The sequence below is a fragment of the Dromaius novaehollandiae genome, chromosome 1, assembly GCF_036370855.1.
Source record: "Dromaius novaehollandiae isolate bDroNov1 chromosome 1, bDroNov1.hap1, whole genome shotgun sequence".
Lineage (NCBI taxonomy): Eukaryota > Metazoa > Chordata > Aves > Casuariiformes > Dromaiidae > Dromaius > Dromaius novaehollandiae.
The window spans coordinates 53,900,835-53,927,534 of record NC_088098.1 but is presented as its reverse complement, the minus strand read 5'-3'; the positions used below and the strand labels follow the sequence as shown (position 1 = coordinate 53,927,534).

The window sequence follows — 26,700 nt, the reverse complement described above, 5'->3', positions numbered from 1 at the left end:
CACTTGAGTGTCTGATGTTGCTCACTGCACCTTGAGCCTCCTTTACCTCCAATCCCTGTTTCCAGCTCCCTGTTCCCTATTTCTCTGGCTCCCTTACATGGTAGCTCCTTCCTCCATGGTCTATGCAGCTCCTCTGAAGCCAGTTCCTTCTAGAAACACCTCCACTGTGCTCTGCCCACCTTCTCTGGGATCGCTAAGCCTGCAGCTCACTGCAGTTGCCCTTTGCATGTGACTCTGTGGTTGGCGGCCAGCCCAAGTAGCCACGAGCATCCTCAAGGTAATGTGACTAACTCAATAGTTTCTCTGGGTGAGGCCCCACATCAGAGCTCAAACCGTCAGAGGGAGAAGGGAATCGAGGCCGGAACAGTGACGTGGCTCGGCTCGACGCTGCCTGTTCTTGCCTGTGCAAGGCCAGACTGTGTCTCAGCCCTGATCCTGTTCCTCCCTGGCTGAACCTCCAGCACTGGCATGCTGGGCTTGTGGGGCAGAGGGGAGTCAAGCCAGTGATCACATCGGGACTGACTGCTGCATGGCCTGGCTAATCCTGAACCAGGGCGGAGGGGCAGGGAGAAAACTTGAGACGAAAGGTGGATTTAGCAGGGCAGGTGTCTGCAAGCCCCAGCTCCTCTCCCTTAGCTCTGCCTAGTAATAAAAGTGCCTATTTTGGGGGAGCACGTAAGCAGGAAGGGCAGATGCTGCTCCTCACTTGGGGATGCAGGAGGCCTCAGAGCCAGTCGGAGCTGGGAGGGAATTCCTGTCTGTCCAGTAACAGAGTACAAGCTCCAACTGGTTTAATAGCTCAAAGGTAGAAGCAGAGAAAAGCTATCATGTCCTTGATATGCATCTGACTTTAATTAAAGCTGAACGAGCTTGATTGCTGCTTTCCAACCATTCCTATAAACACAGCCTCCCCTCCAGACTGATTAGCATACTGCAGTCTCTGCTCCCAGCTTTTTGCCTTAATTAACGACTACTTGCCTATACTTGTCCTCACTCAGGCTGATGAGCTTTGCTTTAACCCTGGAGAAGCCAGTTTGCCATACCTGGAAAGTGGCTGAGCACAGCAACGTACCAGGGCAGGGAGAAGGTGGGAGACGCATGGTTTCTGGCTGTTTTAGGATCATGTATGGATGCCCTTGGTCACGTAATGGTGGCAACGGGACTTGTAGCAAAGGAAGATGCGGCGGTTGTGTCATGGTGGGCAAGGCTGCTCTAGCAGGGCTGAGCTCAGCAGACTCGCTCCCTCTCCAGCTTGGGCCACCTCTGCCCAGCACTGGGACTGGGGCTCCAGGTGCTAGCTGGGCTGGGAACATCCCAACAGCTCCGCCACTGGGGCATGCCCCAAAGGCACACGAAAATCAAGAGGTCTCAAGCCGTTCCCTCTCCCTCCCTGCCCACAGGCAGACTGGACCTCCTCGCGCTGTCTCCTACCATCTCTTGGCCTCTTGCTCCACATCAGATGCATTCCCCCATCTCCAACCTTTGCCAGTGCTTCAGCACCTGAGCCAGGCTAAATTAAATCTTTCCCCTTTCATCCAGATCAAGGTCTCTTGACTTCCCTGCTTGCTGCGAGTGAAGTTTTGTGCAATCTCAGAGGAAGATGCTGGCAGTAGCACAGACCCCACACACACTCAGAGCCTCTGCTCTGGCACTTTCTGCCGCATTCCTCTGCTCATGGTTGCTTATTTCTTCCTTGCCACCTTTGCCACGAAAGCAGGGAAGGAGTGGTTAAATAGCCCCTGTGGGGCCCACATCAGGGCCCGGGCATGCAGGCAAAGGCTGCCCAGAAGGAGAGTTAGACCCCCACATTTCCCAGCCTCATCTCTCCAGGGGCTGGCGCAGGGTCTCCTGGGCTCCCACATGCCTCCTTCCGAAAGGAGAGAAATGTCACCTTGTACATGGGTGGCTGAGGTAGCCACAGCCTCTTGCGCCAGGCTGTGGAGGGGGATGTGAAGGACTGGCCAGCCTCCCACCTGCTGTGCCAGGGCAGGCGGGAGGACAGCCATCTGTGGGGAGACTTAGGCTGGTAACCTGGTCACCAAAGAAGAGATCACTACTGCTACTGGGGCCCAAGGCAATTGCAGACGGTCCTTGCGGAGGGGAAGGATGTGTTCAGGGCAGAGGAGAGATGTGGTGCTGGCTAAAGAGGAAACAGGCCAGCACCAGCTCCAGTGCAAGCCAGGCTCACCTACCCTCTCTGGAGCCACTTTGCTCTGCCAGTTTTGTGCTGCTCCTGGTACCATTTGTCAGGTTGCCCACTGCATTCCCAGCTCTTCTCCCAGGTGGTTGCAGATAATTTAAAATCCAGCCTGGGATATGAGCAGTTCTAATTTGCTCAATGCTTTGAGTTTAGCCTTAGAGGAGAAAGATGCTCACCTTGTGCCTCAAGAGCCCTAGGGGCTTCAGCTCTCTTCTCTGTTGTCTCGTTGCCATTTGGAAACTTTACTAAGCATGTTTTAAAGCCTAAGAACAACTGAGGAGTCCAGATGTTGGCCAGCCCAGCCAGGGCAGTTGTGCTAAGTCCCACTCAGGTGCTGGACATACAGGAATCACAGGCATCTCCCCTGTGTATACATAGTGAGCTGATGCTGCCGGGAAGCATCAGATCTATATATTAAGAGATCATCATGCACATGCCCCTGCTTCCCTGGCACATCAGACTTCCTGCATTTCTTGTATTTTTGTTCAGGAAATCCCGAGTACAAATCTGGCAGCCCTGTTGAGGGGATTCCCTCTGTGCAGACACATGGGGATGGGAGGCAGGAAGCCAGAGAAAGTCATTATGAGGACGACTGAGGCACCAATTCCTGGGCACAGAGCCTGCTGGAGCAACAGGCTTCAGCGCTGCCTGATTTTCCTGTGTTCAGGGAAACAGGACTTTGTACAGACACTCTGCAAACAGCCAAGACTGTACTGCAAACATGTAGCTCATGTTAGGACAACCTTGCCAGCTCACAGGCAGAGCAGTAACGATGTGACAGGGATGATTTGGGCATGTAGCACGATTAAATGCTTTTGGTTATAGCTTTCTGTCTTCTGGTTCTTAACTCATGACCGGACTTAGCAGGTTGCCAACTGGTTATTTTAATTTTTCTAACGACCCTGTCCTAGAAACTCTCTCTTCCCCTCACAAAGCTTTCAGAAAAACCCAGACAAACTCTATCGGCTTCCTAATCAAATCTCACAGCTCTTCCATCCAGTCACCCAGTGGGCTCTGAGCAGCCCAGGGCTGCTCTCTCACTCTGGCTGGGTGCAGTGCAGAAAGAAGGCATTCTTTTTCTGCCAGTACCTTTCCATGAGGAAGAAGATGAAACCTGACTTGCCTGCTGAGTGAGCAGAGGAAGCAAATAAAAGGGTGGGAGGGTTGCTAGAGATGCGTCATGGGGCTTATTTGACAGCACAGAGTATAATTACGCTGAGAGATTTGGAGTTTGCTGGAAAGGCAAAGGGGAGAAACTAATGGAGTTCTGCTGTCTCAAAAGCTGGTTGACTCAATACCCTGGAGTTTAATTATTTCAACTGCTGAAGAGTGAAAGGCAATAGATTCTTGATGTTCACGCATACCGCCACTTGCATTTTGGATTCACTTGTATGGGTGAGCAGCTGCTTCAGAGAAAGGCTTTTTGCTTAATAGCATCTGTGTAACTTTATTATGAGGCTTTGTACAGGGTTGTTGCTTCTGCTGTGAATCCTCAGTGAAATGCAAGCAGGTTTTGAGTCTTCACTTGCTTGGTGAGCCAGTCCTCAACCTGGCTGGTTTAGGTTGTGGTGTCTTACAGCCCAAGTCCCTTATGCAGGGGCTGCAGGGCAAGTGAGGTTGCTGTTAGGTTCAGTGACAGCGGTTTCAGTGCCTCACTGCAAAGTCCTGCTCTGGAGGAGGTGGGGAAACGGAGTGCATTTAGAGGCCAGATGGCTGTAATGGGGGAGCATGAGCCTTGAGTCAAATCCTGTTTGCCAGAGCATGCTGGCAGCCCAATACAATGGCCCCAAGGAGGGTGATGTGCACCATCGCATGGTGGGCAGACCAGGAAGGTGGCAGTTGACAGCATAGCACAAGGAAAATAAGGAGGCTGCATTGAGTTTAATGGCAAAATAAATAGCAGAGGGAAAACTCTGCTGTTGAGCGTTTTCTTTCTTCATTACTGCAGGAAACACCTCCGGGATGTGCAGAAAGCAGCCCCCAACCTCATAGCTATGGGCCGCACAGGGAAATCTGCGGCCCAGGGTGCAGATGCGGGGGAAAAGTTGCGAGATGAGGCCAAAGACTCTAGGCCAGGAGCAATAGTAGAACCAGATGGTGCCAGTGAACAGCTTCTGGCACAGTGTGAACCCATACTCTCCTTCTCCTCTTATAACCATGCCTTTCCCTCTTTCCTTCCCCAGCACCCAATCCTTTTTGAGACAGAGCTGCTGAGCATGGCCAGGTGGTCCAAGCATGACCAGCTGACACAAAAAAAGCACAAGACTTTTCTCAGGACAGTGTCAAACAAGCAGCATGGCTCTCCACAGCACAGTGCTCCAACCCTGAGCAGAAAAGCAGAACTGACTATACTGATTCCTACATGATGCTTTTTTTCCCCCAGTGAAAATCAGATCCCATATTCTCTCTCTCATCTTGTGCTATCACTAAAGCAGCAGAAAAGCTTCCTACAACCCTGCTCTTCTTTGCTTGCCTCAGTTTCTTGTGCCAGTCTTCAAGTGACTCCCATCTCTGGCTCACCACCCATGGAGGCAGCAGTGCTGCAAAAGAGGCAAGGTGGGTGCTTGCGGCTGGCTGAAGCACCCCTACCTTTCCACTTCAGGCATGCAGACAGGAGCAGCTACGATAAATTCCAACAGACAAAACAAGAGCCTGAAGAGCTGTGGACAACAACTTCATGTGTGCTCAGACTAAAATCTTAGCTCTGAACCCAGCTAAAGTGTATTCCTGGTTTTAAGGAAAGCTTCCAAGCTGCATCAAGTTTGCAGATAACATCTGCAACAAGGGTAACTACAGCTATAAAGAGGAGCTCAGCAGCCTGCTCTTTGGGTACCTTAATGGTCTCCTCAGCAACAAAGCTGTTGAGTGCAGAAGCAGTGACAGCCAGGCATAGATGGACACCAACACTAGGCTGTGAAAATGGGAAGAAGCAAGACAAGTAAAGGCTGGAGGCAGAGTTCACCTACTCCTCAGATAGGGACCATTCTGCAAATTCTCTGTCCTGCCCAGGGGATGTCCTACCCCAGCACCTCATCCTCTTGCTGTTTCTTCATAGCACGACCATTTTATTTGGCAATGGCAATGGGCAAGGTACAAGAGTTAGCCACCTTCTCCCCACTAGCTCCATACTTAGGGGGAGCACAGACTGGGAAGGCTGTGCTTTCCTCTTTGCAAAACATGTCTTCTGCCTGCTTGAAGCAACCCTGCTGAGATTCTTTCCTCTATTTTTATGGTTTCACAGCAACTAACTAAAGTTTGGATTTCTTGGCTGTGGGAATGGGATGAGAAGGCGAGTCAGCAGCTAAGTACCTCAGTCTGCAAACAGACTGGTGTTTGAATTCAAAAAACTTGATATTGTCACTTCTAATTTCAGTACCAGGTTTGAGAGTAGCAGTTACCAAGTCTGGTGCTGTGCCTGGGGCCTGGAACATACATAAAGGAGGAGGAATGAGCTGAGGAGTCCAAAAAGGCTGACAGGATTTTATTGAAGTTCAAAATACAAAAAGGTCAGATTGTCTCCCACCTGCTCAGTATCGTTCCCATCCAGCATATCATAACAAAGCATCAGTATTCACAGTGACAGCTCCAGCCAAACCACAATACTGTTAGTCCTAATCATAGCCTCCCAGTACCCCTAGGACCAGCCCATCTAAAGCCATGTATGTTTCTGATATCTCAGCTTTGAACATGGAGGCCAAGTTGTCTTCTCCTGGACAAGGAAAGGATCAGTCTTTAGACAACATGAGGCTAACTGACCTGATGGTCTCTGAAGAATGCTCTGAACTGTGGCTGTTACAAGACTAAGCTGAATCCTAAGAATGGGCACTCCATACTTACAATTCCCAAGTTGTGAGATGGGTATCACTATTGGCACACTAAGAGTGTGGTACACAGATGGGAACTCAGGTTGCTACTAGGCATATTCTTGTCATCCTTCTGCCAGTTATGCCCTGCCTGCAGGATATCACAGACCCCTGCTCCAAAACTAAGCTGCCTACACCTTCATTACTGATCTCAGTGGAGCAGAAGCAAAAGAGTAGCAATGGTAATTCCCTGCATCCTTCACAGCTGTATCACCTCAGGCTTCCAGCAGAGGTCATATCTCTTTCTCCAAGCTGAACCTAAGAGCCTGGTACAGCACATCTCCATGACAAGCAAGAAACACTGCACGGGTGTCAGCTCTGGGTTTGGTGCTGCTACAGCAGCCATAAATCCATCTCAGCCCAATAACATGGCTGAGTACATAACACCTCCTGTTGCCACTGGACCTCTAGCATGAAACCACCAGGAATGGGAAACAGAAAAGTCAGTTATGGTATGGTTCTCTGCAAGATGTAGATATCTGCCTAAATCCGCCCTAGGATTAAGTCACCCCCAAAACCATATCCTTGAATCAGGGCAGCTATTATCTGCTAACTGTCTACCTGGGTACTTCTCACAAGTATTTCACTGTAGTATTTAAGCACTAACTTGCAGCAGTGATTTAAAAAGTGGGGTCAGTGAAAGCTGTTAGTCTAGTGATTAAAAGCTTTGTACCCCATTCATAACCAGATAAATTCTCTCCCCTCTGACTGTAGGCTCTGGGGAAGGTTAGGACTAAGCCTCTGCCCTTGTTTATAAAGGCAGTATCTTTTCTCAGCTGCCAGAGTGCAGCATGGTGTGTGTTATTCCCACTGCCCAAAGCCTTCTGTTGTCCAAGGCTTCCACTCCCAACCCTGTGCAACTTCTTAGTGCGATGGTGGTAAAAGACGCCTATTCCAAGCAGATCTGTCATGCTGGTCAGCTGCTGAGGGCACTAGCCAGGACTGGTGACCACACATGGCTCCAGCCACCACCTACACTGAATTGAAGGGCTTAGGAGAAGGTGGAGTACCTCTGGAAGGGGCATCCTACTCAGCGCCATTTGATAAAAAGAGAAGCAGCTCTTTTTTTCAAGAGTCTCAGCTGCAGCACTCTATTGTCCAAAGCTCATTGCCAGCCCATGAGGCAGCTATGGCAGCAGCCACAGGGACAGTCTAGGCACCACCCAGAGAGTGGATCTGGCAGGAATGGCCAGTGGCAGCAATGTTCATTCAGCAGTCTAGGAAGCAAGCTTTAGCTTCCTCTTTTTCTCTCTAAGGCGTCTCCTTTTGGAACAGGGAAATGGCTTGGAAGCCTGTTACCTCTTCTCCATCTTCTGCATCTGCAGGCTGAGCGACGTGAAGCTGGCTAGAAGGTCTGTAACCTCATCCACCTGCCAGAAGAATAAAGTTGGCTGTTAGGCAGGAGAAAGCAGTTGTGCAGTTGTCCACCACCACATCAACCGCCATGTAGCAGAGGCACCAAGATTACTGGTAGCGCTCACGACAAGCTTACGCTAGGACAAGATCCCTTCATTGTATAATCATGGAGGAGGGCTCCTGCCCTCCTGCTCAAGCAGGTCCTGATCTGAATGCAAAGGAAGCTTCCCCCGCTTCCTCAGGACATCAGTTCTTGACCTCCACCTCACACAATCTAGCCAGTCCTTAAAATGGAAGCATGTTGCTGCATTACCCAGAACTTAACACTGGTATCAAGGCTGCTTCCTCTAAGCTTTTTTTTGAGGGCCAATCTTGTGTAGCAAAACCCAGGCCAGACTCCAAAGGCTCTGCAGCCCTGGGGCTGTGCTGCTTCCTGGCCTTAAAATGCCTGACCCTCAGCCCCTTTGATCTCCAGCTTCTCTGATGAGCATACTAGCTCATCAGAGCTCACAGTGATGCTTTCTCCCAAAGGAGTACCACAAGTCATCACATAACTTGACTGCTTTAGCCCATGTGAGCAAGAACACATCCATAACTCTGTCTTCAATGTCACCTTGCTCAAGCAGTTGAATTCTCCTGAATACAAAAGCCACAACACAAATAAGTGAGTCATAGTAACTCGGTGTTGCCTACCTGCTCTTTTGTGCTGGTCATCTGTAACTTGGAGCAGAGATCATCCAGCTGTTCCTTTTGTTCATGCCTCCCCAGACGCTCCAGGTATTCCCTTAACATCTGGATAATCTGAAACAAACAGGCATTAAGAGGCAAACATCAGGCAGCTGTACCAGGGTGCGATGTTCTATGGGAGAAGCAGTTAAACTGCCAAGCACAGCCTTGTGGTGCGGCAGAGCATGTGACCCCAAGAGAAGAACATGTGCAAAGCAACTGGCCAGCACCACCAGCAGCAGCAGTCTCTAGTGAATCACCATAGGAGTTGATCAGCCACAGACAGACTAGTTGTGATCCTATGCCTGGTCAAAGAACAGGTAAGAGAGATAAGTCCAGCTGGAGAAGCACAAGTTCTAGGATCGCCTTGAAAGCACCAAGCTTTTCTTCGTGGTCAGCTAGCTTCTCTCACCGTGAGTAGCAGGGACTTCCTACTCCATCAGGATCTGCTTCTGCACTAAGGGTGAAAAACAGATGGATGGCTGCTACAGTGAGACCCGCACCTTGTGCATTTGTGATGCAGCACTGCAACTTGCTCCTGTACTCCATGTCCCCACATATTAGAAAGGTCAGGGCAGCTTGCACTGGGATTTGGCAGCTGGGAATGCCCCCCAAGGCATGTGCCCCTACTGGAACACATGCCATAACTACAACCTCATGCTGCAGTCCCTCAAGCTTTCTGTTACAAGCAGTCTGTCTTACATGGTGGTTGAAGAAAGAGTGGTCCATACAGCCTGAGAAGTAAGACATTCAATGCATCCTTGACCTACCACAGCCAAGAGAGGTCCTGCAAAAATTCAGGGTAGTGGTTGGAAAAAGGAAGGTCTCTGAAAACAGAAGGAAAAGTCAAGCTTTCCCCAAAGCAGCTAAAAGCCTAGAGACAGGTATTTAAAACAGCTGCCAAATGCTATTTGACCTAAAGGGTGCAGGAGACTGCCAGCAGCTGCACCACCTTACCAGAACACACAAGTGTTTTTTTCACCTGTTTCACTTCAAGGCGTACGGCCTCCAGGCTGTGGGAAAGTCCTTCCTGCAGGATGTTAAGCTTTGATTTAGCCAGATGCAGCGGGGTTCTGCCAGCTCGATCCAAGGCATCAACTCTGGCCCCTGGGAAATGCATGAGCAAGGACAGAAAGTGATGTCTCTCTACAAGACTTAGCAACCCTGGGGAATATCAACAGGGGCAGGGCCAGGAAGGGATAGGCCAAAATTGTTAAAGAGGAAGTGTTACCTCCGCGCAGCAGCGTGGTGATGACAGGAACGTGGTTTGTGCAGGCAGCTGGGGAGGGAAAACACAAGACAAACAACTCAGAGTGATGCTAGCCCAAAACAAAGGAGTTTCTGCTCAAAGGTGGAGGTTGCCGCTTGCCAAACGGCTCTTTGTCACGGGAAAGAAGAACAGCCCAACTGTTAAGGGTAACCTTCTGGGCTAAAGCTTGGGTACTCTCTCTGGAACAGGTCTCTTGTTCCTTGGGGCTGTCAGAGGGAGGGAAACAGATTTTCCCTAACTATGACCCTTAACTCTTCGTGAGGAATAAAGCTAATGAAATCCAAAGACTCCCTCCTAAGTCTTTAAAGCTGGGGATTGGCTACTGTGATGTACAGGAGAGGAGGATGCAGAGGAAGGAAATAGGGCAGTGTTCACCTTTCTGCGTGCAAAGCTCACCTGCATGGCACTTACCCAAATGTAAGGGAGTGTTTCCCAGTCCATCTCTCTGGTTTGGGTCAGCCCCATGGTCCAGAAGCAATTGTACTGGAAACAATGACACAGAGCTATGTTAGTCCCTTCCTTTTGTCCAGCAGGTCAGGGCCCATATGCCGCAGTTCCCGATACCCACTCCTCAGTGGTGTAGAAAGCCTTGTTTGACAGTGCACAACTGCACCACAGGTCCACACGGCAGCCAGCGGGCTGCACCAGGGATGCTTCTATTCAGCTTAACAGCTTCCTCCGACAGACAGGGAACTGAGCTTTTGGCAGCAAATGCAGAATAAAACAGGACATATCTAGGAAGTACCACTGCCACTGGGCTCCCTGGGAGGAGGAACTAGGACTGAGGACATCCTTCCTTCTACACCAGTACAGCCCCAGAGCTGGGAGTTGCTGCTGCTCCCACCTCAGCAGGAGAACCTGACAAGTCCTAGAGCTGGGATTCAGCTGACAACCTTACCACAGAAGACAAGGAATATCGCACTGTCACATGCTGAACCAAAATAAAGCATTTTGTCTGAAATCTCTGCCGTGGAGAAGTCGGATCACAGATTGCCCCCTCCCCACTCACCAATGTGATCATTGCCATTGCAGGAGGCAAAGTGCAGGGCTGTCCGGCCTTTGTCGTCTGCAGCACAGGGGTCAGTTCCATCCTCCAAGAGTTGCTGCACTGACAGCACCAAGAAAAAGAATAAAGCGCGTAAGTTGAAGGGGCACCTGATTAGAAAGGGGTAATGCTCCCACTCATCCACACACAGATACATACTCTGCCAGCTGTCAAGTAACTCAACTTGAACCAGCTCCTGCAGGCATCCTGGCTGAGCAAAACCAGCCTAGACAATGTGCCCTCCACCCTCAGTGGGACCCTGTTACAGCTGTAATCAGCTTGCATGCACTACCATAAAACACAAGCTGTAATGGCTGAGGCTGAAGATCTATCTAACCAAGCATTCAGGCTCCAAGACAATCAGCAGCAAATGTCTGCGGAGGTGTATAAGAGTGCAAGGATGTGGGGCTACCTCTCACAGCCTTTAGTCACCCGCACTTCAGTCAGAATTAAAATCCTGTACTTAATAGCCCTCAACAGGCTTTCTCCGTGTATTTGTGCAGTTACTTTCTGAGTCTGTGTAAACTCTTTACATCAATGTGTACCTCTGGTAAGGAGTTTCACAGTGTAACTTCATCCTGTGAGAACAAACGCCTCCTCTTGTCAGTTTTGAATACGCCACTTCCTGGTTTCATCTGAAACCCCACTTTTACCCCACTTTTTTTTTCCCCCTCCATATTAATGGTGACTACTGATTGGGAAGCAGGCAGGTGAGTGCACTGAGCTGCAAACAGCAGTGCAAAGATACCCATAGGGAACGATCTATTCAAGTGAGCAAGTCAACAGCCCCAGCAGTCCTGCCTGGAAGCTCTATCATGATTTTCTCCCATTTGTTCCCCCTGATCTTCCACCTAACTACTTCTTCAATGCCACCATGAGCCCTGCTTGTAATCAGAGCTGCCTGTCTTTCTCAGTTAAGAAGGAAAAACCTGCTCACTCAAAGGCAGAAGAAGCAGTATGGCTCTGCAGTACTGGATATTACAGAGGCAAAGAGACTAGTAAGGTCTGAAGAGACTTCTACATAACTAAGAGCAGCATCTACAGCAACATGTGCAAGGGCAACTGTAAGGGCTATTGCTCCTGATGTTTTGAGATTTTCCTGATATGGTAATCCGTGCACAAAGTAAAGTTCTTCCTGTAGCTATTAAAAGTACTGATAGATTTGCTATATTTTGATATCTTTATAGCATATCCTGTAGCAGTCAGAGCTGGCCAGCGTTAGAGAAGAGATACGAGATAGCTCAGACAACTGAAAGTTACCATTCTCCTGAGTTTCCACAGCTAGAATTATGGTCACATTTGAATTTCTTCCTCTATGCCTACAGCAAGGATCATCTTTAAATGTTGTACGGAAGTGAAAGTCACATCTGAAAAGATCAAAGTGGCTTAAAGGGGGAAGTCTGATACCCCAGACAGAAGACAGGGATGGAGACTGACAGTCCCACCAGAGGGAATCATTAATGGGGAATGCTTGACCTAGTCCTTCCCTGAAACCAGCAGGAAACCATGTGACTTCTCCCACCTTCACCAACTTACAAGTGAAGACTTGGTGCCACCACACAAAAGAGCAAAGATTTTTACTTGTTGATGAATGATAAACTCATCGTCAGACACTTCTTCAAGTTGTTGAACAGACAAAACACAGCAGGCTTATTAACAGGGGAATGAATCTGTGTATCACATACAGGTGTTAAATTATAAGATGATAGAAACAAAAAGCTTCATAAAGTCTGAATCTTTCAGTCTTCCTCTTGACTCAGTGACTGATGCCATGTCATGTACTTCCTGTACTGACAGAACTCAGAGCTGACTGATCTGTCAGTTCACAAAACAAGGTGTTTGACAGCATGGCTGGCTCTCTGTGTTCTCACTCCTCTTGCTTGTTCTCATCCCCTCAATGTCCCAGCAGAAACACAGAGAGGGAGGGTGAGTTGGAAGGTGAAGCATGCCAGACAGCCAAACTGCCCTGATATATCAGGAGTTTCTACAAGTCAAATCATTTCCCAATTCGTTCACAGCAGGAACAGTTAGGCCAGCATAACTGAGGGAACAGTAAAACCTGAAAGGGGCAACGTAAGAGGCCAGTACAGTAAGATGATATTGCCACTGAATGCTTTGTATCAGAACCCAACCATCTAACGATCTATAATGTAAAAGGGTAGACAGAGTCTCACAGAGGCCATGAGCCTTGTCTGTAGTCAGTGTGAGAGGCAGACAAAGAGGCCAGCACTCATCTTTACGATCTACTGGGCCACGCTATCTCAGGATACCGGGTATGGCTTGTATAACTGTAACTCTTCCTTCTTCTGAAAAGGATGCTTCTTTGCTGCTTACAGTAGGGCAGAAGTTATACACCAAAAGAGCTGGAGTAAAAGTGGAGTGCTGATTCAGGGCAATCAGCCAACTAACACTATGAAAGAGACACAGTGAAAAAGTGAATGTTACAATCAGCCTCACTCTGCTCAGAGAATGAAACAAAACTCCAGAAAAGCATTTTCTAGATTTACAGCATCCAAAGCACCATTCCTAAAAACTAGTTGCATCTTTCTCATTCCTCTCCTAAAATAAAGATCCTTGACAAAACTGCCCTTCCAGCACAAGATATGGAGTAGGACTGGCAGAAGTCTCACCTGTGTCCAGGTCGTTGCCATTGGCAGCTTCGCGCAACTTTTTCAGAGCTAGGGAGAAAAGGCGGCAATTACTGGAAAGCACAGAGAGAAGAGGAGCGCTTCCCTATTGAAACATCCCTGCTTTCTCCCAAGGCCAGCTATGGCCCTCTTGCTCCTGACAGGCCCTCTGGCTACAGGGAGTGAGGGTACTCTCCCAAGCCCCTCAGCATGCAGAGCCCACCTGCTGCCAGAGGCCATGCACAGGCAACCCGAAGCTTTACCGGCTTTGCACAGGCTCCCTGCCTCCGAGCCTCCGGTCACCGGCCCCAACCAAGCCAACCCGCTCTCGCTACCCCGGAGGGATAGCACGGCTCGGCTGCCCTCCTGGCCGCAGCGGAAGGGCCCGCCCGGGGCCGAGGGGCCCGCCGCCCCCACTCACCGTGGCTCTCCTTGCCCGTAGGCCCCAGCCTGCGGTGGAGGCGGGCGGCCCTACGCAGGCGACGCGCCGGGATCTTGCCCGCGGGCTCCTCCCGCTGCCATAGGACGTGCAAGTAACCGAGGGAGGCGCCGGACGCCGCCCCCAGCACCGGCGCCGCCCCCGCCGCCGCCGGCCCCGCGCCGGGCTCCGCCGCGCCGCCGCCGCCGCCCTCCATCCCCCGCACGGACCGGGCCGGGCCGGACCAGGCCGCGACCAACGGGGGCGGGGCTCGTCGCTATAGCAGCGGGGCGGGGGCATGCAGGCGGCGTCCGCTCAGCCAATCGTAGGCACGGCGTTCCGGAAGGCGCAGCCAATGGGGAGGGAGAGGGAGATGCGTTTGAAGGAAGGCGAGGGGGGAGTCGGAGGCCGCTCGTAGGAAGGACTGACGGGCAGGCACTCTCTCCAATCAGAGAGAAGGGGCTGGCCTGGGTCCGAACCCAGCCAACCGCAGCTCCGGAGGCTGAGGATAGGCACCTGTTTTAGCCAATGTTTAGCCAATGGGAGGGCACAGTGGTGCCGCTCCGCGGGGGCGGGGACGGGAAGCCGGTAGCCAGTTCCGGAAGCGGCCAGGGGTCGGCGCTGCCGCCCTGCCCCTTTCCTCCGCCACAGCCGCCCCCGCCCCTTCCGGCCGTCAGCCCTTGCTCCGACCCGCCCCTTCCGGCTGGTCCCGCGTTGTCGCCCGGAGCCATTTTTGCGCCGCACCGCCGCCGGCCCGCGCGCCATGGCCTACCCGGGGGAGGACTACGACAACGAGGTGGGCGGCGGGGGCCTGGTGGCGCGGGGGGGTGCCCGGGGTCCCCGCGCTCACTCGCTGCCCTCTCTCTCCACAGGCCGCCTACGACCCCTACGCCTACTCCAACGACTATGACATGCACACGGGTGAGAGCCCGGCCGCGCCTGCCAGCTGCTCGGGGAGTCCGCGGGCCCGGCGGCGGCGCGGGGCTGGGCCGGGCAGCTGCAGCCTCACTGCTCTTCTCTCCCCTCAGGAGACCCGAAGCAGGACCTAGCCTACGAGCGCCAGTACGAGCAGCAGACCTACCAGGTGATCCCCGAGGTGATCAAGAACTTCATTCAGTATTTTCACAAAACCGTGTCGGATCTCATCGACCAGAAGGTGTACGAGCTTCAGGCCAGCCGCGTTTCCAGCGATGTCATTGACCAGAAGGTGTATGAGATCCAGGATATCTATGAGAACAGGTGCGAATCCATCCTTCCCACAGGGGGGTTACTGTTTTAACTGTGTCAAGAGCAAACTTGCTCTTCAAGGGAGCACTGACTTGTTGTTTTGACCCAATAAAAACACAGTCTGAGCCTTGATTTGATCCTGAGAAAGAGTACGTACTTCTAGGCCATGAGTCTAGCATAAGTCTAAGCGAGTAGTGACCTATCTAAAAGAGAACATCTGTTCTGTTCCTAAGGAGCAGGCAGCAAGAAGTTACCCCAGTAGCACTAATTAGCCAATTTGCAGGAAGCCTTTGGGGTGGCATTGTTGTATCTGTTTTCTACAGATACTCCTCCTCCTTGTGTCTGTGTTACCTTATCATAAAGGGTATATGGGAGTAATGTGACAGTTCTGTGCTTCAGGGATAAACTAAAGGCGTTAGCTGCTTAGTCTGCCATTCTCATTCTTTGCTTCAACACTGGACTTACTAAAAGGGGATGGTAGTGTTCTTTCATCAAGTCCTCTGCGTTCTGATCTTCATCTCACTGACACCAAGAAATGATTTGTAATACCACATGTGTCTGTCTTGCAGCTGGACAAAGCTGACCGAAAGGTTTTTTAAGAATACCCCATGGCCAGAGGCAGAAGCTATTGCCCCACAGGTTGGAAATGGTGAGCATTTCTTTTCCTTTCTTTTTACTTTTTGAAGGAAGACATAAATCACATTTGATATATGAGAGAGCAGGTGGGTATACAGTGTTGCTGCTTCCTGAGCCAGGGATTTTTGTTGCTGTGGCAACTACTTAAATAGATGCTTGGCAAGAAGTCAGAACTGAAAGAAGTATCCTTTCGTGCCTTTCTTTCTTAATGTGGCAGTAAGAATACCGCCAGTGTATTTGAGATATTCAGTTGCCTGAATCTTGTGCCTTGCTGAGGTCCAGTTCTGTCATGTTTTCCAGATGCTGTTTTCCTGATCCTGTACAAGGAGCTGTATTATAGACACATCTACGCTAAAGTCAGCGTGAGTGTTTGTCCTTTGTCTACCTATTGGTTATATGCTGCCTTCTCTTTACCATAAAACTTGCCAAACCTTGCTGCTACTGCAGCATCAGTGATTCTATAATTTTTGCAAAATAAGATCAGATATGCTTATGAGCTATATTGTCAAGTTGTTTTTAGGGAAGCTTAAACTTCTTGCATTTTGTTAATTTAGTCAATTCACTGATTATTGAAAAGCAAGACAGCTGTCTTTCTGAGCCTTGTTATGTGTATCCCCAAGCTTGGTTGTAATGAATGTGAAGTCTTCCAAGGTAGCTTATATGAATAAGAAAACCTGGTCTGTGTTTTGAGGAGGCTATTGTATGAAAGTTTTATGTCGCTAACACCAAGTGTTGTGGTTAGTGAGTTAGAGAAGAAAGGAATGTTGGAAGATAAGTGAATTTTCTTCTTGATAGTTGTAATTGTGAGACCTGTAGATCAGATTTTGCGTTGTCTTGTGGCTTTTCATTTTTACTTCAAAGTAACAGGTGGGTGAGAGGGGGTGCTACAAAAGGACGCTACATTACTTATGAATAAAAAACACATGGCTTCAGAGTGCCTTTTGAAGAGGGAAACATGGGCACCCTAAAAGAAACAGGAGGAATAATGATCTTAAAAATAAATAAATAAAAATTTAAAAACTAATGCTTTTTTTTTAAAAGGTAATTTTTTAAGCTAATTTGAAGACAAGGGGAAAATCAAAGTAGTTTGTGGTTGTTTGAGGAAAGAAGCTGGACAGGTGTGTGATTTATGGGTTAGATGAGTAAAAACTGCAGTTTTGGTGTGGGCCAGAGGGTGGAGAAATGGGGACTTCAAAAAGGCTGCTCTGTTAACCTTAGAGTCCAAGCAGAGGCTGAATTCTGGAGCTGTGCTGTTAATAGTTCTCAGACTGCCCTCAAGTGTCTCCAGGTGAAAAAAGGAAGATGACTCTGGAAAGAGCGATTCTTTAACATGTTTACTTGTCTTTCAAAAATGTTTGGAGCTATTGTCTAGAAGCAGAATTGTCAAGCTTTGTTAAGGCTTCTCATGAGGGGAGAAGGACAGAAAGCTGTGAAAGGTAATAAAAGGCCCTTGAGTCTGGACAGCCGTGAGGAGGACAAGGAAAGATAAGGCATCCTATTCACAGAAGTTTTGAATGCTTGATTGTGTTAGGAGGAGTTGCCTGCACATGGAAAGTCAGATCTTTCCTACTGGTCAAGAGTGATTTAATGTCAGGTTTTCTGGGTGGTGCTGGTGGGCCTGGTTGAACATCAAGGTACTGGTTCTAACGTTACGGGAAGAGAACCTCTGCTGATGTGACTGTTGTCTGTCCTTCATATGCTGTTGCCCATGAATTCACTTTTGCTATGTCTGAAACTAAACAGATTGTATTGACTTCTCATTGCAGGGGGGGCCCACTCTGGAGCAGAGATTTGAGTCCTATTACAACTATTGCAATCTCTTCAACTACATCCTCAGTGAGTCACTGCAATTCATTTCCAGTTTGTGAATTATGGAGAGGAAATTGAAAAAGAAGAAATGGAACACATTCATTTGTAGATCATATAGGGGAAAGCAGTCTGTGAGCTTTCTGTGTGTTTGAGATTGTTGAAGGAATCACAAAAAATCCAAATAATTCCAGTACTTTCCAAAATACTTTTAAAAAATAAACTTATATAGCTTCCTGTCTCGATGAGGGTTGGCAAAGGAAAATACTTTACTTATCTTTATTAGAAAAGAAAATGAGGCTGTAAGGAAAAATGCGCTGCAGCATTTCACAGCTATTTAAATTTGTCCAAAGGGGAGTCAGCAACTGTAAATGTTGTTGACTTCCTGCCACTCTTCTCACAGAGAATGGATCAGTGAGGTTAACCCATTAGAATCTGTGCAGCTTCTGAGAGTCACTGCTGCTGAGTAGTCCCACTCCAGAAATTATCCCCCTATACTCATATGCTTTAAAAATGGAGGTAGCCAGAGCTGCATATCACCTCCCTGCTGGAGGCTTCATCCATCTGATGCCTGCCACCATTATTCTTGCTCAAGGTATTATGCCTCTCATCTATTATTTATGTTCTTCTATAGATGCTGATGGTCCAGCTCCTCTGGAATTGCCCAACCAATGGCTCTGGGATATCATTGATGAATTCATATACCAGGTATATGACTGTATGACTGGGTCATTTTGGGGTGGCCTTGCATCTGGTAGTGCTATTGAATTTTCCATCTTCCCCCTCTCTGTGATTCTTGTAGCTAGGGTATCACTGTAGGTTGATAAACTTTTGATGGGCACTGTTATTAGTGGGTCACCAAGTAGCTGAAGTAGTTGTAGATTTGCGGTTTTTTAAGTTACTGGGCACTGTTTGAAGAGCCCTGGGCCTCTGATGTTTTTGTTTCAGTTCTTGTATGCCGGATATTTTTTTAACTCACCTTCATTTCTGCCTGATTTTTGCAAAGCAGCCTTATATAGCAGACTGAAATCTGCTATAATCACAAAGACCTTACTGAGATACTTGTTCACACTAGCTTTATTGTGTTCTATGGTTTTACTCTAGCTTTATATTTCTTAGTCACTAGGGCCTTTATGCTTGCACTGAGAAATTACTGTCCTTATTTGAAATAATCTATGGTCTAAGATTTTGATGTTAGGAAATATTTTTCCACTTACTGTTTTGAGTGCAGTAATTCAGATCTTAAATGTTATTGTTTTTCTCTATAATAAATTCCATTCTCTATAACTTTTATCATAGAGGTGCCTGGAATTCCTCACAGTATCTCAAGTGCAGTCTTCTCAAGCTTATGTAGAAAGAGATGTGTGCATATGCAGATATATCATATTTACTTCATGACTGTCTTTGCTACCTCTTCAGGTAGCAAATTTATGCGTAGTTGCTTGGCCTAGTTGTCTAGAGATCCTTCATATCTTCGTTCTGCTTTTTGGCCCTTTTCCTCAGGTTTGTCTCTGCACATTACCAAATTTTCCCTAGACGCTTTAATGCTGGTATATTTGTCATCTTGGTTGCCAGGTGATCTCAAACTCTCTTTGATGTGACCTGTAGTTTATTGATACTTTGATCATTTGCATGATCAACTTATGAGCCTAGTGTACTTAGATGAACATTTCCACGCTAGCTTCTCATCAGCAAATGTCTCCTTTTCTTTTTCCCATAGTTTCAGTCCTTCAGCCAGTACCGCTGCAAGACAGCTAAGAAGTCTGAAGAAGAAATCGATTTCCTTCGTTCCAATCCCAAGATCTGGAATGTCCACAGTGTACTTAATGTGCTGCACTCTCTGGTGGACAAATCCAACATCAACCGACAGCTGGAGGTCTATACTAGTGGAGGTGAGCTAGCTGGGTGATATCAGGCCAGACTGGTGTCTGTTCTGCCTTGCTTTCATTTGACTAAGCTCTGGCTTTCTTTGGGAGCTGGATCAAATGCTTAGTGGATGTGTTATTGGGAAGAGGGTTATCTTGACCTTATTGTTTGAGATATGTTGCTGATTACACTTGAGGTCTTGCTCCCTTTGCCTGTGAGCACAGAGGTATTGGGAAGGAAGCTTGATCCTTTAGAGGAGAGCGTCATGGTTCTTTATTTCTAGGTGATCCCGAAAGCGTGGCTGGAGAATATGGTCGCCACTCCCTCTACAAGATGTTGGGTTATTTCAGTCTGGTTGGTCTGCTGCGTCTACACTCTCTGCTAGGGGATTACTACCAAGCTATCAAGGTTCTGGAGAACATCGAGCTTAACAAGAAGGTAATAACACCTGTTGTAAAACCTTCCTTTGCAGTTTCTCAAGTGCCTTCGTTCAAGTATGCTCCTGAAAGATTGCCATAAGGATTCTTCCAACTGACGAGCTGTTTTTAGCTGTTGTAGGTGTAAGGAACTTGTTTGCAGGAGGAGCTGGAAGAAGTGTCTAGTTCCATTCTCATTCATGTTGAACACAGCTGGAGCTTTGACACTTAAATCAAGCCACATGATGGCTTGTTGCAATGCCTATTGCTGTTTTAGAACATGTGGCTAGCTTTTCAGGAGGCTTGTTTGCAAGAGGCAGCTTTCTTACGGGGGGTATTATTTGAACCATAAGTGATAATAGTACTAGCTGGATACATTGTTCTTGTCTTAGTTAATGGCTCCTTTCTTTATTTTTGACCCGCTTGTTCTCAATATGCACACTCTCACTTTGCAAGTGCTCTCCCTAGAGTTGGATGACTTGTGATGATGGTGGCTATCAAAACTCCAGCTGCAACACAGGTTGGCACAGATCCACCTGTGTGCCGTCTGGCACAGGACATGGACTGAAATAAAGGGAAAGGGGAGCAAGACTGAGCAAAGCAATATTAGGCACAGTGCAGAAGTGCTCTGCTTACAAGAAGCTGGAGCTGGAAAACATAGGAATTGGGATGATCAACTAAACAGCAAGGAAGCTGTTGCAGGGAAGGGTGGGAGGTGAGATATTCTGCAGTGACCCCCTCCCTTCTATATGTGGGACTGAAATGGATGCAGAGGCAGCTGGCTTCTGGGTAACGAGCTGTTCAGGTGAAAGGTGATTATCTCCCCTCTAACGTAGCATTGTTAATGTCCATCCTTCTCAGAGCATGTACTCTCGGGTGCCTGAGTGCCAGGTGACCACCTACTACTACGTGGGATTTGCATACCTTATGATGCGGCGTTACCAGGATGCTATCCGTGTCTTTGCCAATATCCTTCTCTACATCCAGAGGACCAAGAGCATGTTTCAGAGGACAACCTACAAGTACGAGATGGTAAGAGCTAGGAAAGGCCTAGGCCTCTCAGGCAAAAAAGGCTGCTGCCTGTCTCTCCTCTGTCACCTGATAACCTACATCTAATAGTCCACCCTTATCTTCCTGAACTGTGCTGCTAATGGTGACTAGGGGTCCTATGACCTCCTTTGCCATGTGTGGCAATATTTTTTCCAGGTTGTTTTACTAGTTCCTTTGGCTGTTATGCATGCTCAATTGCTCCTACTCCATCTGAGCTTTCACTCTGGGCAGCTTTGTTAATGAATGTCAGCTGCCAGTGATCTTGTCAGTGCTTCTTCAGACTCAGTTCTAGTCCTAGCCCAGTCCTGCATTTCAGCCTACTTCCGTTGTCAGATGCTTCACAGACTGTTTAAACTCAGCGTGACTAAAACAAAGCTGCTATCTCTTTCCACCTAAGCTGTCTCTGATGTCTATTTGTCTGCTGCTCCAGCTGTCTGCTCTTCATCCTTATAATTCATTTCTAACTCCTTGCATAGCCAAATCCTGCCGTTCCTAATTCCATGACTCTTCAAAAATTTTGTATGTCTGTTTGAGCCATTCAGCTGTCTGATTTTCTCAGATTTTCTTAGCCTTTTCCTCAGTGGCCTCCCGGATAACTGTTCCTTGCCAAGTCTGTTTAGGACATGGCTGTTAAACTGTCTGCCTTCCCTACATGTTATCCTCTGCCCTTTTTTTGCACCAAAGCAGTCTAGCCTGCTTCTGCCTTTCCAGATTCTGTGTGGCTACGGATTCATTCACTCCACTGTCCTTCCCTCTTCTCCAGCCTTCTTTTTCACTGATGATAGCCTTGATACTGGTTCATCTGCTTTGCCCAGAAGCACTGTTTCTTTGCCTTGTTTCCCTTGAGCATCGGGACTGTCAATGCTCTGGGTAAAGGGTCTGTCTCTGAAAAATGTGACTCCTAGCTCTTTTCTGCACCATAAAGCTTGAGCACATTGACTAATTAACAGATTCTCCTGTCTGTCTCAGATTAACAAGCAGAACGAGCAGATGCATGCACTCCTGGCCATCGCCCTCACCATGTACCCCATGCGCATAGATGAAAGCATTCATCTGCAGCTGCGAGAGAAATATGGGGATAAGATGCTGCGCATGCAGAAGGGTGACGCACAAGTCTATGAAGAGCTCTTTAGTTATGCTTGCCCCAAGTTCCTCTCTCCTGTGGTGCCCAACTATGACAATGTGCACCCCAACTACCACAAGGAGCCCTTCCTGCAGCAGCTCAAGGTCTTTGCTGATGAGGTTCAGCAGCAGGCCCAGCTCTCTACCATCCGTAGCTTCCTCAAGCTCTACACCACCATGCCTGTGGCCAAGCTGGCTGGCTTCTTGGACCTCACAGAGCAGGAGTTTCGCATCCAGCTGCTTGTTTTCAAGCACAAGATGAAGAACCTGGTGTGGACCAGTGGCATCTCTGCCCTGGATGGGGAGTTCCAGTCTGCCTCTGAGGTAGACTTCTATATTGACAAGGTTAGTATCTGCTCCTTACCAGCCTCTACCTCCACCCAGGAGGCTCTGAAAGTGACAACACCAAGTTTGGGTACAGTCTCTGGGAAACATCCCTTCTTTCTTTGCCACATGAAGGGTTTGGCTGCCCACGATGAAGCTGTAGCCCTGTTTAATATGGGTGTCAATGGATGAGCAGTGGTAGGATAAGGCAGGCAGCTATGGCAGTCATTGCACCCAGGAAAAAAAGGTCCTAAATATCTTCCGCCAGGCTGACAGAGCCATTTTTCTGTCACTGCTCTCAGGAGATGATAGTTGGGTGATAGGTTGTGCTGTCATTGTGTCAGGTGGGATTGTCAGCTTTGTAGGTCTCCACCACATCTCTCCTTTGCTTGACAAATGGAGTATCTCAGCTGGCCATGTTGTGGCTGCATTTTTCACTGGAGCAGCATTTAGCCCTGTCTGCTCTTCTAGGAACCTAAACTCAAGATACGGTCCAGTCATCGGCCTGCTCTGCGAGCTCGGGGCAGTGTGGAAGGCTGCAGAAAAGTCTTTTAGGATATCGTCTTTCATTCTTCAAAGAAGATAGCAGCAGCAGCCACTAGGTTTCTTGCTATCTGTTAGACAAGGAGAAACAATTATTCCAGAGCAGACCTCTTCCTGCAAGGCCTCATTCATGCTGTCTTCCCTGTTCTGAACCAAACTGACTTGCGACTGACTGACTTGGACTGCAAGCCTGGCTCTCCTAGTAGACAGCACTGCCCTTACCTATTAGTAGAAGGAAGCAGAGCATGAATCAAGGCTGACAAAGTTTGGCCTAGGGACTGCTGCAAAGGGGGCTGGACTTAGGTGGAGAAACTAAGAACATGAGAGGTGAATACAGTGTGACTTTGGGACCCCTCACAGGCAAGGGTAAAGGGTCGGTAGTCCAAAGGGAACTGAATGAGGTTGCTTTGAGACTAGTACAGGTCAGGCATGTGTTTGATACTGAATCAGGGCTGGAGTGAAGCCCCTTTGGTTGTTCTTCCCATTTGACAGGGGTCTCCCTGCTAGCCCTGTCTGTTTCCTGACTTCATGCTGTTCCCTCTGCAGGACATGATCCACATTGCAGACACAAAGGTTGCTCGACGCTACGGGGACTTCTTCATCCGCCAGATCCACAAGTTTGAGGAGGTGAGGCCTGGGCAGGAGAATTGTGTAGCTCTGTAGGAGACATGTGGGGGAAGCTTTGGGCTCTGCAGGGCCTGGAGGAGGAGTGGGAGTGCAAGGCAGTCAGCTGTGCGGTGCCTTGTGCAGGCACTGACCAAAGGCAGTTGGTCTAAGCAGCAGCTTGTGGCCTTTGAGGAATGCTAAGTTCTTGCATGAGAGACATTCATTCAGCTGAGTCACAGTGGAAAAGGAGAAGGATTTTTACTGCCTAAGGGTGCTGATAATGGGCGCAAGACTCAGCCCCATAGTGGGTGAAAAGGGAGGCAACTTCTAACCACCCCCTGGCTGTTGGGCTGTGTCAGGTTCTCTTCCCACATGATTCTGGTGTGGTCTGTGGCTCCCTTGTCAGGGCTCTGTTGTCCCTAGATAGGTGTGGTGATCCTGTCAGTAACAGGATCAAAATCAGATTACTACTGTCTTAACTGAGGCTGTGGAAAGTGGCTGTAAATGTTTCTGGGGCACCAGCGACTTCAGCCTTGCACTCAGACAGGAGGCAACACCCTGTCACTGCTCTGTGCTCCCAGCAGAGGCTGCTGCAGGCCAGAAGTTTCTGGAGCAAAATCCTGTGAATGCGAGCAGTACCTAGCTAAGGGTTACCCAGTTATTCTTCCTGTGCTAAGTGTTGGTACCCTCTCCCCAGGTCTTCCTCTGCTGTCTTGGGGAGGAGGAGGGAGATCTACTAGTTCCCCTCCTACCTCGCGCACTGTCTGCACCTTCGTGAGAGCCCTTTTGTAAATGAGTTGGAGAGCAAGAAGCAGAAGCATTGGATTAAGGTTGGGGGGGTGGGGGGGAACAGTACTCTATGTTAATCACTGTGTATTTTTCTGACTGCTGCTTTCTTTAATTACAGCTGAATCGAACCTTGAAGAAGATGGGCCAGAGACCCTAAAACAGTGGACACAGTGATCAGGCTGAGCAAAGAAGTGGGTGGGAGAGATTATTCCCTTTGCTGTGAGGGAGAGGAGCTCAGGATTCCAGCACTTCTGGAATCTCCTATGGCTCTGAAGGTTTTTAATACTTAAATAAGCAGACTTGTTTGGCTCAAACCATCCTGCAAAGGACAAGACATCAAATAAATGAGTAAAGTTTTCCTGATGAGTATTCAGTATCTGATGTATTCATTTTTTTCCTTTGTGGAAGAACATAATTGCATCTGGAGACATGGGCAGCTAACTGCTGTTGGTTTATGCTCTCTTAGGCCTATATTGTTGCAAGTAGCAGTGGGGAACAGATCTGTTTCCATGCTCTGTAAGGCTCTGCACACAGTGAACAGGGAAGACTGCAGGATTGGTGAACAGGGAGAATATGAGCAGTTCCACAACATTTCCATAGGATATGGAAAGAAATGCAAGCCAACGTTATTTCTTTTAGCTATTGCCCCACCTTGAATTAAACCTGAGTTGCAGTTGCCGCCTTAGAAGGTTGAATTTTTATCTCCTCTACCACCACCACTTTTTTTGTTGTTGTTGCTATTGGAGAGAAATGCTCCAAAGTGGATTGATCCTTTTTTAAAAGAAGGAGAAAGACTTTTTTAAAACATTGAATGAATATTAAATTTGGTCATCTGATCAGATCTCCTTGCTGGAGGCTGTGGTTTATTTTAGGCATCACATATGCTAAGTCCTGGCCCTTTACTTAATGGAGCTTACAGTTTCTCCAGAGGGCATTTCACTGTGTTAAAACCCTTTTAAATGCGTTGAGCCTTCAGATGCTAATTTTCTCAGTTCTCTAGCCACCTTGGATTCTTCCAGGCAAGACTTGCAGTACTTTAAAAGTGAAAAAGCAGCTGAAAACTAGTCCTATAAAGGGGAATCGAGGACTTGTAGATATTGGGGAAGAGAGAAGGGTGTAAAGAATGAACTACATCTCATCTACTCTCCACCCTGTCTCTCCCCTCTCTTTTTGCAGAATGCCTTTAAATAGTTCAGTGTTTGAGTGGAAGCAACAGGTGCAAGAGAAACCTGTGTGTGTAATAGGAAAGCTACACAAAGCATGCTTCACATACACCATCTGCCTCTTCGTACCCCTCCCTTTCATTCCTTTACACTGAGAGAGGGGTCTTGGCAGTTCAGCTTTGCTTCATATGTGATTCTGTTTAGAAGTCAGGAATAATTAGCCTTTGTTAGATTATATGCTTTGTTTGAATGAGGGTCAAGTTTCTAGTGTCCTAGATTACTGTTCAAAAGTAAACTATTTCCCATCACAAAGTCCCATAACTCATGTGGGCACAGTACAGACAGCACAGAGTGAGATTAAATGGGCAACTCCTGTTGGCCTTCTGCCTGCTGCTGTTAATGTTATGCATACTGAGAACTCAATACCTCCAAGTTTGAAGGGGTTGAGGCAGCAGTAGATATCTGAGGCCAAATCATCAAATTCAAGGACTGAAATGCCCCTGCATTGCAGCAACTTATGGGAGCTGTGACGTACCTTTGAGAATATGGTCTTTTTTATGTCTGGGTACGTTGACCAACAGTAGCAGATTACAGCTGTCAACAGCACCTCTCCTTCAATTGCTTTCTTACTATCCAAAGCCTAAATCTTTCACAGAACATGTGCTGAGATAGATGTGATACACAACAGAGGAACCTCTGGCAGGGTAGTATCTCTGCGATCGAAGTCTAGTTCATACCACAGCAAATGAATCACAATGTGTTACAAGGATTTAGTCTGTTTTTAATCTGTCATTGGCATGCTGGGATTGTAGACTTTCAGTGCATGTATGTACACCTTAAACCCTCTAATAGTTACATGCTCTTCCAAATATGTGAATATGCTGCTGCTTCTGTTTGTCTGTCAGCGTGGCTTCCTGAGGATGTACATGGACCATCCGCTACCCAGTGCAGCTGGTCCGACTGGCTCCATGCCTTGTGTTAGGGCCCACTGAATGTTAACTGAGTGGGACTGGCACTTGTGGAACGAAGCCAGGAGGAGCTGCAGCTCTCTCACAGGGTGGAAAGATGGACTCAGCTAGACTCCGCGCCTGGCAATGTTTGAAGCTAGAGGAATGCAGGGTGATCAGCAGCGTCCCACTGCCTGAGCAGCATTCTGCAGGGAGGAGGGGTGGCTTTGTCACACTGCCTTGCCTGCCGACACAGGGTTTGAACAGGGATGTGCTTCACCGGGGAGGTTCCCTCAGGCAATTCTGGTCAAAAAGTTTTTAACAGAAGGAACCACAGTACACATTTTGTGGCTTCACGTCCCCAACCTGTAGTGGTGAAGGGAGTGCTTCCATGGGTGTGATTATTGACCCTGGAAAAGACAGTTAAGAAAATCCTGATTCTGTTCTCCTGTAGGATACATCAGGAAGACTGTCAGGCAGGTTTTGGGATGCTGAGCAGCCAGCACTGTCATTATGACAGCATGACTGATTCCACAATGCTTCCTTTCCTTTCTCTCTATGTACCTTTTCTAGCAATTTACTTCACAACTTTGGGCCCTGGGTGGGGAGGCTGCACAAACCATTCAAATGTATACACCCCAAAGGAAAATATATTTTTCACTTTTTACAGCTCTGGGGCCATGCAGCAATACAATGAAAC

The 26,700-nt window shown here is 48.2% G+C and overlaps 2 protein-coding genes across 3 annotated transcripts; one reads left to right on the top strand and one right to left on the bottom strand.

The window, feature by feature from the left end:
• Positions 1-5,660: 5,660 nt before the first annotated feature.
• On the bottom strand, positions 5,661-13,791 carry ANKRD54 (ankyrin repeat domain 54). The gene is made up of 8 exons (XM_026112593.2): positions 13,509-13,791; positions 13,091-13,138; positions 10,425-10,523; positions 9,827-9,898; positions 9,377-9,424; positions 9,128-9,252; positions 8,113-8,220; positions 5,661-7,433 (listed from the first exon to the last, which is right to left on the bottom strand). The coding sequence occupies exons 1-8, from the start codon at positions 13,720-13,722 to the stop codon at positions 7,359-7,361; spliced, it is 789 nt and encodes a 262-aa protein (XP_025968378.2). The 5' UTR covers positions 13,723-13,791; the 3' UTR covers positions 5,661-7,358.
• A 227-nt stretch (positions 13,792-14,018) lies between these two features.
• On the top strand, positions 14,019-24,259 carry EIF3L (eukaryotic translation initiation factor 3 subunit L). Of its 2 annotated transcripts, XM_026112586.2 has the most exons (13): positions 14,150-14,301; positions 14,378-14,426; positions 14,534-14,744; positions 15,302-15,381; positions 15,669-15,730; positions 17,135-17,204; positions 17,809-17,882; positions 18,895-19,066; positions 19,324-19,478; positions 20,318-20,488; positions 21,476-21,973; positions 23,042-23,122; positions 24,009-24,259. In XM_026112586.2, exons 1-13 carry the CDS (start codon positions 14,269-14,271, stop codon positions 24,045-24,047), a joined length of 1,695 nt encoding a protein of 564 aa, XP_025968371.1. In that variant the 5' UTR covers positions 14,150-14,268; the 3' UTR covers positions 24,048-24,259. The 2 variants fall into 2 exon arrangements, with proteins under 2 accessions (XP_064368740.1, XP_025968371.1); XM_064512670.1 differs by lacking the exon at positions 14,378-14,426 and having other exon boundaries at positions 14,019-14,301.
• The last annotated feature ends 2,441 nt before the right edge of the window (positions 24,260-26,700 follow it).